Raw genomic sequence first — 22,239 nt, 5'->3', positions numbered from 1 at the left:
ATTCTCTAGGCAAAAAAAGAAAATGCCACAACTAGAAACAAAATTACAAAATGGAAAAGCTCACCAGTAAAGGCAAGCATACAGTAGAGGTAGGAAATCATCCCCACACAAAGCTAGTAGGGAGGTTAAAAGACAAAAGTAGTAAAATCATCCATATCCACAATAAGCAGTTAAAAGCTACACAAAACAATTAGATGTAAAATATGATATCAAAAATAATAACTGTGAGGGAAGGTGCGTACAAATGCAGGGTTTTAAAAATGTATTTGAAATTAAGAGATCAGCAACTGAAAACAATCGTGTGTGTGTGTGTGTGTGTGTAAAATATAGACTGCTGCTATACAAAAACCTCATGGTAACTACAAACCAAAAATCTATCATAGGGGGAGGGTATAGCTCAGTGTTGGAGTAAGCTGCTTAGCACGCATGAGGTCCTGGGTTCAATCCCCAGTACCTCGATTAAAAATAAATAAATAAGCCTAATTACCTATCCCCCAAGAGTTAAAAAGAAAGAAAGAAAACCTAAGGGGAAAAGTACAGAGCCAAAAATGGGGGGAGGGTATAGCTCAATGGTAGAGCATGTGCCTCACATGCATGAGGTCCTGGGTTCAATCCCCAATACTTCCCTCAAAAAGTATAAATAAATAAATAAACCTAATTACCTCCTCCAACCAAAAAAAAAAAAATTTTAAAAAACCCCAAAAATCTATCATATACACACACACACACACAGAAAAAGGAATCCAAATGTAACAGTAAAGATAGTCATCAAATCACAAGAGAATAAAGGAAGAAGGGGGAAAAAGATCTATAAAAATAAATCCAAAACAAATAACAAAATGGCAATAAGAACATACATGTTGATATTACCTTAAATATAAATGGTCTAAATGCTCCAACCCAAAGACATAGAGTGGCTGAATGGATACAGAAACAAGACCCATATATATTTTGTATATACTGCCTAACAGACTCACTTCAGATCTAGAGACACATACAGACTGAAAGTGAGGGAATGGAAAAAGGTATCCCATGTAAATAGCAGTTTGCAGGCAATATGCTAAACCAGAATAGCAATACTTCTATCAGACTAAATAGACTATATTTTTTTTATGGAGGTACTGGGGATTGAACCCAAGGCCTTGTACATGCTAAGCATGCATTCTACCACTGAGCCATTGCCCACCCTCCCAGACAACACAGACTTTAAAACAGACCAGATGGACTTAATTGACATATATAGAGCAGATCATCCTGAAAGCAGCACAGTACACATTCTTTTCAAGTGCACATGGAACACTCTCCAGGGTAGATCACATACTAGGCCACAAAGCAAGACTCAGTAACTTCAAGAAAGTTGAAATCATATCCATCTTTTCTGACCACAATGCTGTAAGACTAGAAATCACCTACAAGAAAAAAACTGCAAAAAAAACCACCCCAAAAACCCACAAAAATGTGGAGACTAAAGAATAAGCTACCAAACAATGGATCATTGAAGAAATCAAAAAATACTTAGAGACAAATTAAAATGAAAACACAATGATCCAGAACCTATGGGATGCAACAAAAGCAGTTCTAAGAGGGAAGTTTATAACAATACAAGCTTATCCCAGGAAATAAGAAAAACTTCAAATAAACAACCTAACCTTACACCTAAAGGAACTAGAGAGAGAACAAACAAAATCTATTAAGTTAGTAGAAGGAAAAAAATCATAAAGATCAGAGTACAAATAAATGAAATAGAGACTAAAACAATAGAAAAGATCAATGAAATTTAAAGCTGGTTCTTTGAAAAGATAGACAAAATTGATAAACCTTTAACTTGACTCATCAAGAAAAAAAGGGAGTCAAAATCAATAAAATAAGAAATGAAAAAGGAGAAATTACCACTGACATTGCAGAAATACAAAGGATCATAAGAGACTATGAACAACTATATGCCAATAAAATGGAAACCTAGAAGAAATGGACAAATTCTTAGAAAGGTACAATGTCCTAAGACTGAACCGGGAAGAAAGAGAAAATACATACAGACCAATTACCAGTAATGAAATTGAATCAGTAATTTTAAAACTCCCAACAAACAGAAGTCCAGGACCAGATGACTTCACAGGTGAATTCTACCAGACATTAAGAGAAAAGTTAACACCTATCCTTCTCAAACTATTCCAAAAAATTACAGAGGAAGGAACACTTGCAGACTCATTCTGTGAGGCCAGCATCACCCTGATACCAAAACCAGACACAGATATCACAAAATAAGAAAATTACAAGCCAGTATCACTGATGAACATAGATGCAAAAATCCTCAACAAAATACCAGCAAACTGAATCCAGTGATACACTGAAAGAATCATAAACCACGATCAAGTGACATTTATCCCAGGAATGCAAGGATTTTTCAATATTTGCATATCAATCAATGTGATACACCACATTAACAAATTGAAGAATTAAAAACCACATGATAATCTCAAGAGATGCAACAAAAAAGCTTTTGATAAAGTTCAACATCCATTCATGATTAAAAAAAAAAAACCTCTCCAGAAAGTGGGCAGAGAGGGAACATATACCACAACATAATAAAAGCCATAAGGCACAAACCTACAGCTAACATCATACTCAGTGGTGAAAAGCTGAAAGCACTTTCTCTAAGATTAGGAACAAGACAAAGATGCCCATTCTCATCACTTTTATTCAACATAGTTTTGGAAGTCCTAGGCACAGCTATCAGAGAAGAAAAAGAAATAAAAGTAATCCAAATTGGGAAAGAAGAAGTAAAACTCACTGTTTTCAGATGACATGATAATGCACATAGAAAATCCTAAAGATGCCACCAGAAAACTACTAGAGCTCATCAATGAATTTGGTAAAGTTGTAGGATACAAAATTAAAATATAGAAATCTGTCACATTTCTATACACTATCAATGAAGTACCAGAAAGAGAAATTAAGATAATAATCCCATTTACCATCGCATCAAAAAGAATAAAATACCTAGGAACAAACCTACCTAAGGAGGTAAAAGACCTATATTCAGAAAACTATAAGGCACTAATGGAAGAAATTGAAGATGACACAGATGGAAAGATATACTGTGTTCTTGGATTAGAAGAATCAATATTGTTAAAATGAATATATTATCCAAGGCAATTTGCAGAGTCAGTGGACTCTCTGTCAAACTACCAATGGCATTTTTCACAGAACTAGAACAAAAATTGCTAAATTTGTACAGAAACACAAAAGGCCCCAAATGGTAAAAAATAATCTTGAGAAAGAAAAACAGAGCTGGCAGAATCACACTCTCTGACTTTAGACTATACTACAAAGCTACAGTAATCAAAATAGTTTGGTATTGGCACAAAAACAGACACATAGATCAATGGAACAGAATAGAGACCAGAAACAAACCCACACACTTATGGTCAATTAATCTATGACAAAGGAATCAAGACTATGCAATGAAGAAAAGACAGTCTCTTCAACAATCTGTGCTTGGGAAACTAGACAGCTCTATGTGAAACAATGAAATTATAACTTTCTCTAATACTGTATACAAAAATAAACTCAAAATGGATTAAAGACCTAAATGTAAGACCAGATACTATAAAACTCCTAGAGGAAAACATAGGCAGAACACTCTTTGATGTGAACTGCAGCAATTTTTTTTTTTGGATCCATCTCCTAAAGCTAACAAAAGCAAAAATAAACAAATGGGACCCAATTAAACTTAACAGCTTTTGTACAGCAAAGGAAAACATCAACAAAAATTAAAAGACGACCTACTGTATTGGAGAAGATATTTGCAAACAATATGACCAATAACGGGGTTAATATCCAACATATATAAACAACTGATACAACTCAACATCAAAAAAACAAACAACCCAATTAAAATATGAGCAGAAAAACTGAATAGACATTTTTCCAAAGAGGAAATGCAGATGGCCAAAAGGCACAAGAACATCAACATTGCTAATTATTAGAGAAATGCAAATCAAAAGCGTAATGACGTTATCACCTCCCACCGATCAGAATGGCTATCATCAAAAAGTCTACAAGTAACAAATGCTGGAGAGGGTGTGAAGAAAACTCCTACATTGTTAGTGGGAATGTAAATTGGTGCAGCCACTGTGGAAAACAGTGTGGAGGTTTCTCAAAAAACTAAAAATAGAACCACCATATGACCCAGCAGTTCCACTCCTGGGTATATATAAAAAACAAACAAACAAACAAAAACCCCCCAAAACAAAAAAATACACACTAATTTGAAAAGATACGTGTACCCGTATGTTCATAGCAGCATTATTTCCACTTTCCAAGATATGGAAACAACCTGTGTCCATCAACAGATGACTGGATAAAGAAGATGTGGTGTGTATATGTATGTGTATGTATATGTATATGTGTGTGTGTGTGTGTGTGTGTGTGTGTATAATGGAATACTACTCAGTCAAAGAAAAGAACAAAAATTTGCCATTTGCAGCAACATGGCTGGATTTGGAGGGCATTTTGCTAGGTGAAAGAAGTCAGACAGAGAAAGACAAATACTATATGATATCACTTATGCGGCATCTAAAAAATACAACAAACTAGTGAATAAAACAAACAAACAAAAAGAAGTAGACTCAGAGATATATAGAACAAACCAGTGGTTACCAGTGGGGAGAAGGAAGAGCAAGGGCCAATACCAGGGCAGGGGGAACAAAAGGTTATTATAGGATTATATGAAATTATGTGTGTGAAACTTGAAAATTGTAAAGCATTATAGAATTTAAAGAATCTTTCATGCAATTTTTTTAAGTTTATTATATTAAGAAAAAAAAAAAAGAATAGCCAGGAAAACACTGAAAAGAAACTTATAAGGAGGATTAGCCCTACCAGATATAAAATATATTTAAAGTCTTTATAATTACAACAGAGTGGTACTGGCACAGATATCCCAGTAGAATAGAATACAAAGTCCAGAAATGCACACAAGTATATATGAAAACATCTGATAAAGGTGGTATCTCTAAACACTGAGGCCAAAGATAGAGGTTGTTCCTTTTTAATGATGCTGGAACAACTGAGTGGCCATTTATTTGAAGAAAAAAAAATTTTATGGGAGTTACTCAACCTCGACAATACTGACACTTTGAGTTGGATCATTCTTTGCTGTGGGGACAGTCCTGTGCACTGTGGGATGTTTAGCAGCCTCCCTGGCCTCTACGCACTAGATGCCAGGAGCACTGGTCCACCTAGTTTTGACAACCCGAAATGTCTCCAGACACTGCCAAATATCCCCTCAGCAGACAAAATTGCCCCTGGTTGAGAACCATTTAATTCGATCCATACTTCACACCATACACAAGATTAAACTCCAAAAGGATCAGGGACCTAAACATAAAAATGCAACTATACAAGTACTAGGGTGAAAATAGGGGGGAATTATTCTTTGACCTCAGTCTAGGAAAAGGCTCTCTGACTCAAAATATAGAGATAATAAAAGAGAAGACAGATTAATTTGAACAGTAATTATTTTTGCATGCTCAAACACCTTAAACAAAGTCAAAAGACAAAAAAAAAAGTGGGAGAAAATACGTATGACACATACCACAGAAAAAAAAAGACCAATATCACTAGTAGATAAATAGCTCTGAAAATTGACAGACAAGGAAAAGAGCAAAAACCTGGCTGAAAAATGGAGGGGAAAGCCTTGAACAGACAATCCAGAAAATAACATTACAATGTTTCTTAAAGGTAAAAAACTGTTCATTCTCATAATTAGAGGAATGCAAAAAAACACAGATACCATTTATCACCTGTTAGGTTGGCAAAAATTAAACAATATGACAACATATTCTATTGGTGAAATGGGGGGAGGGGACAGGCACTCATACACACGTCTGATGGAAAATCAAAACTTTTGTACAACCTATCTGGAAGGGAATTCAGCAATATCTAACAAAACTACATATGCACTTACTTTTTGCCCTAGCAAGACCACTAAACATTCATCTCCAATACTACAGAAAGGTTATTCATCACAGTATTGTTTACAATTATGAGATATTGGAAATAACCAAGATGCCTATACACACAAGGATGTGTGTAAGAGGTATTTATCCATTAGTAATATTAGCCCCTTTTCTGTAGTATATATACCTTTAATGATGGAATAAACTACAGGACAGCCAGATAGTGGAGTACTATGCTGCTGTAAAAAATGAGGAAGATGTCGATGAGCTAATAAGGAGTGACTGCCAGGACATACTCTTAAGTGACAAAGGCAAAGCCCCAAGGAGTGTCTAGAGTGTGCTACCCTTCTTGTTACAAAGGGTATATGAGAAAATATGCAGGTATCCACTTATTTGTCTAAAAGAGTCAATTCTGCTATAGCACAACATAGCCATCCTTAAAAATCTCCACGTCATGCAAAATTGCACAATAGAAACCAAACAGTTTATGAAGAATACAGGGCACAACACTCAAAAAGCTTGCCTTTCTCTCTCTCTCTCTCTCCCTCTCTCTCTCTCTCTCTCACACACACACACACACACACACACACACACACACAGATAGGAACCTAATAAAAAACAGTAGCACAGTTTTACACACATGAAATGGGTAAGAGATACATACTACAATAAATGTGTCACTTTACCTAGAAAAGGCCCTGAGGTTTGCTTGTGGAGTGGGTGTCAGGAGAAGGGATGGGTCAGAAGGAAGGCTATAACACCAGGGGCAGACGGTGTGGCTGCTAACACGTGAGGCGAACCAAGGGGCTCAGGGATGTCTGAGGTCTGTGCAGTGCGTGTGTTCCTACACGGCTCGGGGCAGCTGGCTGCCGTTCCTGCATTCACTGAGTTTCTTATGCATTAAAGTGTATGTAAGCAAACGTAAAATTCACGCTAAGCTCAAATAGTCCTCTAAGATATCAATCATGTTGGCACAAATTCACTTTTCCAAAACAAGAGTTAAAGCAAAACTGACTTGACAGGCAGGATAAACCAGAACAGTAAGACCGGTTTACCAACAGGGGTGGGTGGGAATAGGTTAGAAAGAAGGGGGGATGGGAAGACGGTGGTAAGGGCGAGGGAGAATGACACTTCTGAGTATATTTTGGTGGTGGCTCGAACTCTCAGAACCCAGGTAAGGTTTCACATACCCCCATAAGTAAATAATTAACATCAACCAGAACATAAGGAGAACCCCAAATGCAAAACAAACAATAATAAATAAACCTAATTGTATTACAAATGAGAATCCTAACCACACTGAAGAAGGTGGGGAAGAAAATAGCTAACTTAAGTAACTTCAGAAAGAAGTATTTTTATTTTGTTCTGTTTTGTTTTAACCACAAATATTTATTGATGGATTGATGAATACAATCTAAAATAGAACAATAAGGCACAACCATGGACTAAAACCATTTGCTATACCACCCAAAGGGGGAAAAGCCATAAAGTCAGGGACTTTATTCAGGTCAGAGAGCCTCTGAGGTACTGAATATTCCGATATCAGAAATTTCTCTCCTTTTATAGAATTCCTGTACTACCTCACTTGACCATAAAGCCAGAATGACACTCCATATGGATTTCCTCATTCACTTCTACATGAGCCACTCCCCTGTTCCCCACTCCTTTCCCTTCCCTTTGCAGTGTGTTCTCTGGCCATCCCCTTCCTGAAGAATTGTGGGCACATCTTCCTCCCCACGCAAGGTAGCGAGCAAGCACGCAGCTCCGTCAGAGAAACTCCGCCACAGGTAGATAGATGGATGAACAGACTTAGATGTTGTGATGGCAACAGCCTGATTCAGTGAGGTCTAAACTAAGCTGACTCTGGCAGAGAAGCAGCTCTGGCTCACCGGAAGGCCTATAACGCTACCTCAACTGGTGCCACCACTACTAGACCCCACGTTTCTAAAAGATGAGCACTGGAGGTAGGAAGGCAATGTAACCAGGCAGCTAATGTGGCAATACAGTCGCTGCTCTGACCTCTCCTGGGAGCTGACTACTGTGGCTGCTTCTTCCTGACAGAATCATTTGCCAAGTGCAAAAACCTTCAGAATACTAAGGATGATCTTGAACTCTCTTGGACAGCATAAGTTAGGCATCTCTGTAACTCTAACTCCATAACTCTTTCTCCTTGGAAACGTGACGTGAAAAACATCCCAGAGCACACAACACTGAGGTGGCAGCCATGCTGCAGAGGTGAGAACACAGGAGGCTTTCAGGGTGCCCAGCCTGTGTGTCCAAAAAGCCATGAGAACGTCCCCAGGCATGTTGTCCGAGCAGGTATTCTGATGGTGACAATGCCCCAAAGTTGAGCAGATCTGCAGGCCTATGGTTACTTTCTGAAGAACCAACATCTCCAAACAGCCACCCTTTGATGACAGAGCAGAGGGTGACAGACCAATAGAGGGTCACATTCTTCTGAGAGAAGTACTGGTTCTCAAAAAGCTCCTGGGGAGACAACATCCCAGATGCTCATTATGAGCACAGGTAAATAAAAGCTGCCAGACCACAGAACCACCTTGTCAAGTTAGATGTATATTGAACAGGGTGCCAGATAAAAAAGAGGGGACTCTGAGGCATAATAAAAAGCAGGCAGACTGGAAGATCCAGTGAATGGTGTAGGCTGGCTGACCGAGAAATGGGAGGCAAAGGCCATATGGGCCGAGCAGGAGCAGGCAGAAGCCTGGCGGGAGGGAAAGCCACGCGGCTACAGCCTGCATCAGTCAGAGCACATGCTTGGCTGGTTCTTGGCATGAGTCCCTCTCTCACTTTCTCAGACTGGATGGATGTGTGGCATTCAGTAGCAGAACCAGGGGAGATGATATTTGTAAATGGGGAAGTGGTGAATGGATACTGGAGAGAAATGGCCTGGGTGTGCCATTCTGTAAGGCCGGCGGACACTAAAGGCAGGTGTGTTCTGACACAGCACACATAGAGCTGTCAGGCAGCAGCAGTATCCTGGGGTAGGGCTGGCAGACAGGAGCACTCTCATGTCCCAGTTCTTAGACACTAGAGAGCAGCGGATGATCCATCTCAGCCTTTTAGTCAAGAAACTGTATGTTCATTTTCCCCTCTACGTCCACCTTCTCCAAAGCCTTAAATTCTTCGAAAGCTATGGCACCATCCTCATCCAGATCAGCCTCCTGGATCAGTATAAATTCATGCATATATTCTCTCTCTCATACACACACACATATATGCAGATGGGTAGGCACAAAATAAATATGTGTACGTGTACGAGTATACAAACGTATTTCCCAGCTCTGTCATCTGAGAATGCCTTAAAAGCAATGGCACTCTGGTAACAATGAGCCCATCTAGTGCTCAGATCTCATTTCTAAATACCATTCTCTAGTAAAAGAAACCACGGCTCCTTTCCAGGGCTGGGCTAGGGGAAATAGAAGATAAGCCTGGAATACCATCAAGAGGCCAAAAAGCAAGAAAGTACAAAAAAAAATTAATAGAGGCATGAGAAAAGGACACAGAAGCCAACGTGAAGGAGCCCCCAATGGCCAAATCTGGGACAATAAAATAAATAATGATAGTAATAGATTATAAAAACAGTATAAAATAAATATCCATGAGTCTATACTGATATAAGTAATTTGGGATAAGTAAATAAATACGTGGGGGTGGAGTAGCTCTTCCTTATAGAAGAGTTCTAATTAATAAATGCAGAAATAATGATGGAAATTTTAAAAAATCACCATTAGCCAAATATGACAGTAACAATTTTTATAGGTAGTAATCATCAATAGATGCTAAAATTTGTTGGGTGAAATTATGTTGAGAAACAGGATATTTGCAGTCTCAGAGTTTCTCCCCACAAGATACTAGTTGCTTACAAAGAGAAAATAGTAACTTTAGCTGCAGAAACCTGGCAAACACAATCTTAATCAAGTGATCAAAGTTAACATCACCAGTAATGGGCATACCTATATATGGACCTCCGGATGTGATACATTGAGATGACCCTTCTGTGGGATTCTTGCCAAGAATGTGTAACCTCAATCTAATCATGAGACAACATCAAACACTTTCCAACTTGAAGGACATTCTAGAAAATAATTGGCCAGTACTCTTCAAAAGTATCAAGATCATGATAGGCAAAGATTGAGGGAGACTAAGGAGATTTGACAACTGAACACAATGAGATCCTGGATTGAATCGTGGACCAGAAAAGGACATTAGTGGGAAACCTGACAAAATCTAAATAAGATTAATAGATAAGCTAATGCTATATATCAATGTTAATTTCCTGGTTTCAATAACTATACTATGGTTACACAAGATGTTAACACTAGGAAAAGCTAGATAAGGAGTATATGGAAACTCTCTCTACAAATTTTTGCAACTTCTCTGTAAGAATAAAAATAAAAATATTTGAAAACAAAGTTTAAAATATGTGCATATGTATATATATATATAAAAATACATGTATAGTCTTAGCCATGGCTATTTCACAGTTGGGGCTTACACCCCAATGCCTATGATAGATATATGGCATCAGGAGAAGGTAAGTTCAGCCAGGAAAGGCTTAGTTCAGAATTTCTTTAAATAACAGAATTTAGAAGACCACAGAGAATCTAATCTCAGATGATTAGAAGTTTCCATGGCACATGACACTTCGGCCCCTACTGTACCATCGTGGTATAGTTCCCATTTCAGAGTGTGGAGTTAGTTTGTCGTAGCAGTTTCCCTGATCCCCTGCTGAATGGAATGTCCAGCTCATCTGTCCTCATCAGTTAGGCCCCTTGGTCCAGGCTCAGATCGGCAAATACTTGGGCTATTCACCTGTTCTTCCCCTGTGCAAGCCTAAGGCAGGCATTCCCAATAGACCACAGCATTTTTCTCACGTAGCCCACAGAGCCCTACTGATCAGAGTCAGCACTTGCACTGAAACATCTATTGCTTCATTCAGCCTATGGGGACTCTTGAAATCTAAGTCCTTGCTTAGATTCTGATGTCCAGATCGACAGGCATGGAAGTCATCCTTCCTCAAATGTGGTAAGAGGATCCAGCAGTCTACCAAGTGTCCCTCATCAGTGATCTGGGGATAGGAAGGATGTCTAATGGTCTCTGTGGTACTGGATAAAGATACTCGACACAAGATGGAGCCTGATGGCGAATGTTGATCAGGTTCCAGAGAAATACTGAGGCCTAAATCCTTATCACCAAGGTTGATGGTTAACTTATTCCAATTGTGTTCATGGTAATATTCTTTGTCAGACTTGATAAAATGAACCAAGAAAGACTATCAGAGATGGTTTGTCATTTCATAGCCTGATAGTTTTCTAACTTACCACACTGGCATCCAGGGATTTTACAATAAAAATCTGTCAAACCATACTTTTCTTCTTACTAAGGGGGTGCCTTTGAAGGTCAGGGGTCATTCCAACAGCCTTATTGGGAAGTAAATCACTCAAACTAGGACCCAGACCTCCTTGGTCATAGTCCAGAGCTATAAACAAGGACCATGTTTACTCTTCCATTTTCTATCAAGAAGAAAAAAAAAATAGGTCTTATCAGAAGGCAGGTTCTGAGAACAACTAAACTAGCTTACAGAAGAGTTAGAAGGCTGAGAATGGAGTTCTGAGCCAGAGAGAAGATGAAAGACTAGAGATGGCAGGAAGGGGATGTCAACAGCATCTACCTGCTCCGGGATACAAACCTTCCTTCTCATTGCCTCACTCTCCCATCCCCTGCTCCGTCTTCTCTTACCCAGGTTCTTCCCTCCTTCCCATTCTTCGTGGGTCCACATTAGAGATTTCCAATATTCTGCTGGTTTATAAGAGTTGGGACTAAGAAATGCTGACCAAGCCTCTCCTTTGCTATAAAAGAGTTACACATACCACAGTGTCCCAGACAGGTCTCGTTTTGCTTTTATGAAATACCTTAATGGTTTTGCAAGCTCTCTGAGAAATATTTTGTTGTTTTATGACCTGTCTTAAAGTGGTTCTGTCCATCCAAATTAAGTCTTTCTTGCTTCAGCTTAGGTATTTCCCCTTATCTCATCTGTTTGCTCCTTTAAACCAGTTAAGAAAAATTCTAACTTTGGTATGAGAATCTTTGACATACAAATTCTTTCCTAATCCTAAACCTGTAATTCCTCCATTTTGCCTAAAGAAATAATTTAAAATCCTTAGTCCAATTCTCCAGCCTCTGTACAATCTGGTCCTAACTTACCTTTGCAGATGGATTTCCCACAAATCCTTTGCACAGATCCTAAACCTCAGCCAAACCAAACTCCATGTGTGTCTCTAGAAAATATCCTGCACTCGCAAAACATCATCTCCACTTAGAATGCCCTCTCCCCTATTCCTTGATTTTGAAAAAAATTAACCGAGCACCTAGAGGAATACAAAAATGAATGAGACATAATCTCCGCCATCTAGAGTACATGATTACTAAAAGAAATTATATGCTACTGAATCTAAGGTATTAATACCTAACTGGTGTGGGGTGTTAGATTGGGGTCGGGTGTAGGAATTAAAACTTCCTGGTAAAGGTAGCATTTAAGACCTTGAAGGATGGGGTAGTAAAAATCTGAAAAGGATCACAGGCTAAGGAAACCATGAAAACAAGCACACAGAGGCAGGAGAAAGTGGAGTGCATATACATGAAGCCGAATAGTCTGGTTTGCTTGCAGTGCTTCTTCAGTAGACCAGATCTTGAAGGATCTTGAATGTCAGACTAAAAAGTCGAAATTTATTCCACAGGCGTAGGAAATTACTGAAGGGTTTTGAGCACAGAAATAACATGATCAGAAAGAGTGGTGCCTTATGAAGATACGAGGCCCTGTGTGTATAGGATTAATTTCCTCCATTTCTAGAGGTTCCTGCATGGTATGCTACGGAGAGAAAAGCCTGACAGCAGTTTCAGACGTAAGATTGCAGGAGTGGTGATGCCTAGCGCACTCTCCATTTAACTCACATGTCTGGCCTTTGCAGCAGGAAGACAGATCTGGGGGACTGGCTGTATGTAGCTTGTGACTTTGTAGCTGCTGTTCCAATATGGTATTTTTCTTGGAACAAATCAGCACAACACCTAGTGTGTGGAATGATACAGCTATTGACCTCAGCAGATACTTTTTTCCTTTATACCCACTTTCAAGGGTCATCAGAAGCAGTTTGCTTTTGAGACTACATCAGCTCTCCTGCTCTCTGCCATAAGCTGCAGAGATCGTTATCATCTTGACATCCTACAGGACATCACACTTATTCGTATTTTCCTCACTGGACTGAGGAACCGGAAGTAGCAAGCACTTCAGATGCCTCAGACACAAGCAAGTCAGGGGCAAAAGCCGGGTACCACCTACTTTTATCAATCAAGGTCCAGTAAGGAGAATAGTAACCACAGCAGTTATTTTAATAGAGAGGATTCAATATGGGGAAGGTATTGTAAGACTGACATGGAAAATGGGAAACTAGGTGACACGGAGCTAGTGAGTGCAGCAAGCAGCTGACATTCCTAGGACAGAACCTAAGAGGGAGCAGCTGGCGAGGAAGAAATGTTGTGTGCAGAGTCCAGGCAATAACAGAGTAGGGAAGAAATCTATTTGGAGCTGACAGACAACAGCTTAATAGCCAGCACAATAGCTAATGAAAACATTAGCCAGTGAGTCTGGTTTATATTAAATATTGTGAGAAATAAAATTCTCTGTTGCAGATTTTAGTTTTGGAATTCTTTCTTCTCCAAACATCATCCTGGCTGTGGAAGAGCCAATAAAGTTACCTGTCTGTACACATCATTACAGAATATTCTCAGGTTGACATTCTCTTGCATACCTGAGACATTTCATTGTTCAAAGTGTAAGCAGACAATGGAATAGTACTGACAATAAAAAGGAAGGAATTACTGATACACACAACAACTTGGATCTCAAAGGAGTTATGCTGAGTGAAAGAAGCCAGTCTCAAAAGGTACAACTGCATCTGGCATTTTCAAAAAGACAAGACCACAGCAGTGGAGACCAGATGAGTGGTTGCCAGGGGCTAGGAGTCGGGGGAGATGGTGATGATACAGGGATAGCACACGGGACTTTTTGGGGACAATGGAAACGCTCTGAATCCTGATTGTGGTAGGGTGACATGAGTCTCTGCATGTGTTAACGTTCATGGAGCTATTATATACCCCCTCTTCCCCGAAAAAGAGTCAATTAAAAAAAGGAAAAAAAGACAGGAAAAGTAAAGAAGGAATGTGCATGGCTTATGTACAGGAAGGTTTTGCCTTTTTTTATTTTTAAAAAATCTGCTGTGCTGAGGTCAAGTATGACCCAACCAAATGACATTCTGGAAAAGGCAGAGCTGCAGAAACAATAAAAAGATCGTGGTTTCCAGGGGTTTGGGGAGGGGGGGGAGGGAGGAATGAATAGATGGGGCACAAGGGATTTTTTAGGGCAATGAAATTATTCTGTATGATACTATAGTGGTGGCTACTTGTCATTATGCATTTGTCAAAGCCCATAGAATATACAACATTGAGAGTGAGCCCTAATGTAAACTATGGACTTTGGTTGATAATAATGTGTCCATGTTGGTTCATCAACTGTACCAAATATGCCACACTGATGAGGGATGTTGACAACAGGGGAGTATATATGTGTGGGTGGTAAGGGCTATGTGGGAACTCTGTATTTTCTGCTTAATTCTGTTGTGAACCTGAAACTGCTCTAAAAGAATAAAGTCTATTTAAAATATATACATATATATATGAATTATATAAAACACATCATTACTAGAAAAAAAAATCTGCTGTGCTGAGGTCCAGTATGACCTTACCAAGCTTTTGCCACATCTGGCCTGAGTTACAAGGGAGAAGTGTCACTTGCCTGGGACCAAACGTGCAACAGCTCTTCACTTATCGTGCGCCTCTGAGCCCCCAGCTGAGGGAAGGCCCGGAGGGTGAGGAGGAACCTCCCATGCGGGTCTGGGCTGTTCTGGGACGCACGCTGCCAGCTCCTGGGATTTGGGTGAAGGTATCTGTGCTGGCTACAGCAGTTCAAAGCCTCCTTCTTCCCTGCACTTCAAAGCCCAGCCTGCTTCTTCCCTGCCCCTGTCTTTTATGTGATGCTAGCAACCTTTGAGGACTGACGCTGAGTGGCCCTTGGCAATGACCCCTCTACTTGGCAAGGCTGGCCATAGGGGATAAATAAGATGCTCACTGGCAGCAAGCAACATCACAGGGATCATGGTCCAGTGAGCCTTGTTCTGTGCTCTTCTTGACAGTCCAGAGCAACTCCTGCGAATAGACAACGGAGTGGCGGTGGAAGTGTTCTCCCTCCCGGCTTCCCTGGGGCCCTCTTTTCCATTCACGTGTAGATGACTTTCCACGCATGCTTCAAAATATAATTCTGCTATGCTCTGCACATTTAAATTGCTTCATTAATAGAATGCCATTAAACAAAGTGTTGCTGAACTTGGAAATACATAAAATCATTCTGCATTTTATCACCCTAAGAATTTCTGTTCAGTTGCAGCTGAGATCAAAAGGACGGAAATTCTCCGTGGCTCCACACTTTTTCAGAAAGCCTCTCTTAGGGTGAAAACTGCACCATTGCCATTGCTGTCCAAGCTCTGCTCACTAGGGGCTGATCTCATACACAAAACGTCCATCAATCTATCAACAGGATTCAAAAGTGAATGAGCAGGGTACTCCTTTGTGTCTGGCTTCTATCGCTCCATATGGTTTTTCTGAGGTCGATGTTGCATGTATCAGTAGCATGTTCTTGTTTATTACTGTGTACTATTCCATGGTATGAATACAGTAGTCCACAACTTGTTTATCCATTCTGCTCTTGGTGGATATTTGAGTTTCTAGTTATAGGTTTTGTTTTTTTTTTTTTTTTGGCAGGGGGAAGGCTTTTATGAATAAAGCTGCTATAAATATTTTTGTAAAAGGTTTTTTGTGGACATACTTATGTTTCTTATCTCCAAATACCTAAGAGAGAATTAAAGCAGACATATGTTCTACAAGTAATAAATGCTGGAGAGTGTGGAAAAAAGGGAACCCTCCTACACACTGTTGGTAGGATGTAAACTGGTGCAGCCATTATGGAAAACAGTATGGAGTTTCCTTAAAAAACTAAAAATAGAGTTGGCATATGATTCAACAATCCCACTCCTGGGCATATATCTGGAGGAAACTCTAATTCAAAAAGATAACATGCACCTCAATGTTCATAGCAGCACTCTTTACATAAGCAAGACATGGAAGCAACCTAAATGTCTACTGACAGATGAACGGATAAAGAAAATGTGGTGTATATATGTGTGTGTGTACACACACATACATAGATATCCCACTGTGTGCAGTAACATGGATGGACCTAGAGATTATCATAGTAAGTGAAGTAAGTGAGGCAGAGAAAGACAAATATCATGTGATGACACTTACATGTGGAATCTAAAATATGACACAAATGAACTTATTTACAAAACAGAAGCAGACTCACAAAGAAAACAGACTCAGGGTTACCAAAGGGGAAAACAGTGAGGGTGGGATAAATTAGGAGTATGGGATTAGCAGATATACACCACTAAATATGAAATAGATAAACAACAAGGATTTACTGCATACCACAGGACTATAGTCAGTATCTTGTAATAACCTAAAATTGAAAAGAATCTAAAAAAGAATATATGTGTATATATATAACTGAATCACTTTGCTGTATACCTGAAACTAATACAATATTGTAAATCAACTATACTTATATTAAAAAAAGTTTTAAAATTAATTTTAAGAAAAAGTAGACATATGTTTATCAGACACTGCCAATCTCTGAAGTGGCTACACCACTGAATATTCTCCCCCCAGCAATTTATGAGAGTTCTAGTTGCTTTACATCTTTGCCAACACCTGGTATTATTACTCTCTTTAATTTCAGCCCCTCTCATATACAGTAGTATATCACTGTGGTTTTCATGTGGATTTTCCTGATGAGAAATGATGTTGAGTGCCTTTACATATGCATATTGGCCTTTTGTATATTTTCTTTTGCAAAGTGCTTCTCAGGAATATTGAGGAAGCGGTGGTGGCAATATCTGTCAGGGAAGAGAAATGAAGGTATGATTTGGAAAACCAGACATACCAATAATGATAAGGCCATTTTTCCCAGTCCTGAATGTTCAGGCATTTTAGTGTTTTAAACAGGTATCAATGCATGAAGTGGTTAAAAGAGGAAGATTTCAGTGGGCACCTGTTTCCAAATATCTAGGCTGCAACCACTGTCCAGAATTCTGCTGCAGAGACTTACTCCTTTGGGTGTATCACCAGGAGTTCACAGCACATTGACGTGAGGCATCCGTGGCTGGGAGTGTGGTGTGAAGGGCTGGGGCACTTGGGGTGCTGACTTCAGGCCCTCTGTGGAAATATGAAGGCCTTGGCTGCCGGGGAGAGTGCAGTGACAAAGGAGAAACCAGGAAAGGGAAGAAAGGCTTCGGACAGGGAAAGCCTAGCATGTATCCTGAACTCTGACCTCACCATTTTGTTTTCCCACTGCTGTTCACTTTGGTAAAGGTTGTAGGGGAGAAGAGAGGAAAGGGAGAAGCACAAGTATGAGTTTAAAACGATGCTATTAAACATGTCCGGAAGGTAGGAGCGCAGTGCCAGCCAGCAGGAGACTGGGACAGTCTCAGGGAGTAACAGTGCACTGTAATTGCAGCAGCAAGAGTGATGTGTGAAGAAGGTATTGCCAAACTCCTTTAAGCCTTCCACAAAGCTCAAAGCACTTCATATTTATGTACAACATGTACACACGCTCCAGTAAAGAAAAACTGAGGCAGACAAGTTCCCCTCAATCTCACAGATAGGCCATAATATGTGCAGAAATGCAAGGACTTGGTCTAAGGACAAACGGGCCCCAGGACAGAATGGGAGTAAGATCTCAGATCACCTCACTAGGTACCCAGCATGGCTCGCAATGGACATCTTCGCTGTAAGGTTTTATTCCTGTATTCAAATGTGCCACAACATCTACTCTCTAGTAAACATTTCTCATGTTTAAGACAGCATGACAGTAATAAATCAGCTCTGAAAGTGGACTGCTGTAAATGCCATGCGGTATCGGTTAGATCATAAACCAGAGCCAATTTTTCAAAACATTTCCTGCTGGAATACCCACAACATTTTAACAGATGTCTTTTGGAAAGTTTTGAAGCAAAATAAGCCCCCGTCAGCATATAAAAGAAAGCCGAAAAGCAAGTAAACTGTGGAGGGATTATTTGTTTTTCTTTGGGCAGTAAGAGAAAGATTGGAGAAAGTTTGAGATCTTTGGACAAATACTTGTACATAGCCACAAAAGTGGAGACATGAACTTTTCTCACATACACATCACAAGAAAAATTGGCATTTGGAAAATATTCTTTCATTATTCACCAAAGAAATTTCTTTGCTTCTGAGTATAATGTCTGTTATTTCTTATTCTGAACACTCGTTCTAACTCCAGCTTTTGTTGAAGCAGTTCCATAGGAAGTTAGGGAAAGTGTTTGAGAGTATGTATATAATTGATGGGGCCAGCAAGGACAAAAATTCTGTGAAAGCATCAAAGAAGCATCTTTTGTCAGGGACCAGATGACTGGTGGTGGCTGATTCTAAAATGGTGCAACTTGGAGTCTGAGGCCTCTCAAAACCAGTGGGAGGGCCAGAATGGAAGCCTGGAAAAGGAAGGAGAAATTTTTCTGCACTTTCCTTCAGTGTTTTGTTAATGAAAAATTTCATGAAAAGTACAGAAAAGTCAAAAGAATCGAACAGTGAACATGCATATACTCATGAAGGAGATATTCTTTTTAATCTGAGAGCTTGTTTATACTGGGGCTGATTTTGACCCTCATCAAAGAAATGCTCCTGAATGAATGAATGAGTGGTCTAACAATCTTCCCACACTCTTATTCTGGGGAAGCTAAGGCTGATCACTGTTACTCCTGCAGGTGCAATAATTCCAATGGCAGGATTCCCTAGGGGTCTGCTTCTAGCATCTGCTGTTTGGGATGCTTCCTGCTCATGCTGACTTGTCTCCTCCTTGCCTTATTATCTTTAACTCTGTGCTGGATGTTATACTAAACAATTATATGTAGAAATAATTTGACACTATTTCTTTAGAGAGGATTTTTGTTTGCTTATGCCAGGCACGTGGCGGTGTTAGCAGTACAACAAATATTGACTGAGCATTACTGAGGCAGTAGGAATACTGTGAACAAGAAATGGGTTCCTGCCCTTACAAGTCTTACTCTGAATAAGCAAAAAGATTAATTTAAATAGAGCCTTTAAAGAATAATTCTGTTCATACAAGTTTGATCAGTACGCAGCTTTTCCTAACCTTATCCATCTGCACATTAAGGAATGGCATGCTGGGCCATGCAGAGATGCCCCGAGGTAGCAGTTCTCTTGCAGTTTTATTTCTCAGATAATTTAGGGGGAAAATGGTATGACCTGATTATTTTATTCACCATATAAAAGTCTAATCAGAAATATTCAAAACGATTTTTTTCCCTTTGACCAAATATCCAGGAAAGAAGATGCTTTAAAACACTACACTAAGGCAGTTACTAATTCATGGCAGGAATAAAACCATAGCCCATCTGCATATTATAAACTTAAATCCTCTACATCGACAGACCATCTGCAGGGGCCCGAGTGCTTGTTTCTAGGTGGTGGAACCAAAGGACACAATCCTTCCACACACAAGCTCAGGAGTGCCTAGGTTCAGCTCTCACAAGCTGGAGGTCGGCGCCACTATCAAAAGAGTGGGTTGTACACTGGGAACTGACATAATATTGTAAATCAACTAGCTGAGAGGGAATCTTCTGTGGAGTGTAACCCACAGAGACCTTGACTTAATGATGGTGGGTGACCAAACCAAATGGTCTGCGCTCTCTCTGGACTTGCCAGCCTTAGTCATTCCCAGGTGTTACCTCATGCTTGTTTATGGGATGGGGGCGTTTCTCATACAGATGAGGAAAACCACTCACCCCTCACTCCCGGAAAAAGTACTCAACAGGAAAGCTGACTAAGGAGATTTAAGACAAACTACCAAAATTAATATATTGATATTAATATCACTAATGTTTTCTGCCTTGCAGTTTCCTGCTGTGTAATTTTTTTGAGACACCTCTGGTTTCTTGGAAACAGGTTCGTTTGCCATGTAGGCTTTGCGTTCAGGTTCCCTTTTTCCTACTTCCCTGAGTTCTCTATTTTGCATACTGCAGTCTTATTTGAGAGACCTGCATATCAGCATCTATGACTGAGTCCTATGACAGAGCCAAGGTATTCTCTGAACTCAGGCCACATATACCACATCTGTCAAAATGATCGCTTTCAATGGGGGAGCCTACAAAATCATATGTCTTCAGTAAGATCTAGATCAAAGTTAACTGGGCCTAAGGAGATGACATTTGCCTTGCTTAAAAATTAATGAGCAACCCTGTCAGTGAAAATTTAGAAACTTAAAACAGAATTAGACCTTGAGTCTTCCTCACCACTGCCCTGAAATACATGTGTGCCACAGGCTTAAGAATAACTAGAACTGCATACATCAATACTGAGCTCCTGATGGAACCAGGCACTGCCTGTGGTTTCCCCTACTTGTTTTCGCCTATTCGCACTAAGACGGTAAGTACTCTTGGATTCTGTGGTGTCTCCTCCTGAGAGCCTGAGCACGACCCTTAATTTATTTGGGTTTCCCATCACTGCTAAAAACATACAGAGCTGGTATCATTCAAGTGCACAAATAATTTGTTGAGCTCTTCCAATGAGGAGGCATTTTGCGAGCATCATGGAAGACTGAAAAGAAAATTAAATGTGGCCCCTGATCCCTAGGAATTCATAACCTAATAGATAAAAAGCCACATCCAGGGATAATTCATGTTACAGTATAGCAATGCTATATGTGGAAAGTGCTGTAATAGAGAGCTAACTGAATCCAAAGCTGAAAGTGGTTTCAAGTTTAAGAGTTTCACTGTCCTTCTCAGTAGATCCTGAAAAGAGGATTCTGGTTACTAGGTTATTCTCCAAACAGGGTTTGTTACATGATTTGTGGGGCCCAGTGCAAAGTGAAAATGCAGGACCCCGTACTCAAAAACTAAGAATTTCAAGACAGTGAAAGCATTAAACTAAGGAGTCCTTCTGAGTGTGGGGCCCTGTGTGACTGCACAGGTCACACACCCATGAAACCTGTCTTCAAACATAGCCTATGAACATGAGGAAGAGGAAAATTTTGGGCAGTCCAGAGGAGGAAATTATACACAAGAAATTTTCTTCCAAGTGGTTCACAAGAAAATAAACTCACTCTAAGGAAAGAAAATAATTGTCTCTCCCAAATTACCAAATGGGACTGGGATCTAAAAAATAGAAAGTTACAATTTACGAAGACAACTTCACAGATATTTCGCAGCTACCAGGTAAGGGTGACAGTAGCAACAGCAGCGGCGGCAGGTCACACTAACGTTATTAAGTGCCAGGATTCTTCTAAGCCTATTATGTATATTTACTCATTTAATCCTCACAATGGCCCTGGAAGGTAAATACTATTATTTTCCTATTTTACTGATGAGAAAACGGACCTTGGAGCCCCTGGGTACACAGCAAATAACTGGCAGAGTCAGGCCTGGCACTCAGTCTAGCTCCGGAGACTGCGCTCTTAACCACTATTTATGCCACTTCTCATAAAACAAAGACGCGTTCGGAAGGAAGGGCGGGCGTTAGTTATTCCAGGATATTCATTCATTAATACCATAGATTTGGCTTAACCAGGTTATACTACGTGTTGTGTGCATGTTTTTAATTTTTTTTTTTTTTTTTTTTTTGCATTTCATGTTCATAGTTTAACAGCACCCGTTCGCCCTCCCCCACTGAATGTTGCCACATGACCCCATGGAGTAGAAAGGTACTGGTCACAGCCTATTCCGCTCTCTAAAGACACTTTCCCTTTCTTCTCTCTTTGAACTTTATGGCAGACTGTTGCTTCTAACTAACAGGTATCCCTTAAAATCAATTTAAAGAGTGGTATCTTCCTAACTTGAATTAAATAAAACATAATGTAGACACTCATGTCATTGGCTTTTTTCCCATTTACACCCCACCCCACCCCCGCTAAGGTATAGTTTAGGCTGTTCGAGGCATCACCTAACTCCATTCCTGGACTTTGTGCTTCAGAGGAAAGAAATTTCAACTTGCCCTATATTTATCAGAATTGTAAAGGCTCAGCTTCTCAAATCAAAAGAGAACAGGACAAAAGGAT

General features: G+C 39.8%; 1 protein-coding gene across 3 annotated transcripts in view; it reads left to right on the top strand.

The window, feature by feature from the left end:
* NHS (NHS actin remodeling regulator) overlaps nt 1-22,239 on the top strand; it is a 339,250-nt gene that overhangs the window by 301,376 nt on the left and 15,635 nt on the right. For 2 of the 3 annotated variants that reach the window (XM_032475418.1, XM_032475420.1), the window contains exon 4: nt 21,823-21,885. The exons of the other annotated variant lie outside the window; for it this stretch is intronic. In XM_032475418.1, coding sequence (XP_032331309.1) covers nt 21,823-21,885 — 63 coding nt within the window. The remainder of the gene's footprint in view (nt 1-21,822; nt 21,886-22,239) is intronic. 3 annotated transcript variants of the gene reach the window in all.

Source organism: Camelus ferus, chromosome X (genome assembly GCF_009834535.1).
Source record: "Camelus ferus isolate YT-003-E chromosome X, BCGSAC_Cfer_1.0, whole genome shotgun sequence".
NCBI lineage: Eukaryota > Metazoa > Chordata > Mammalia > Artiodactyla > Camelidae > Camelus > Camelus ferus.
This window is presented reverse-complemented; position numbering and strand designations above follow the sequence as displayed.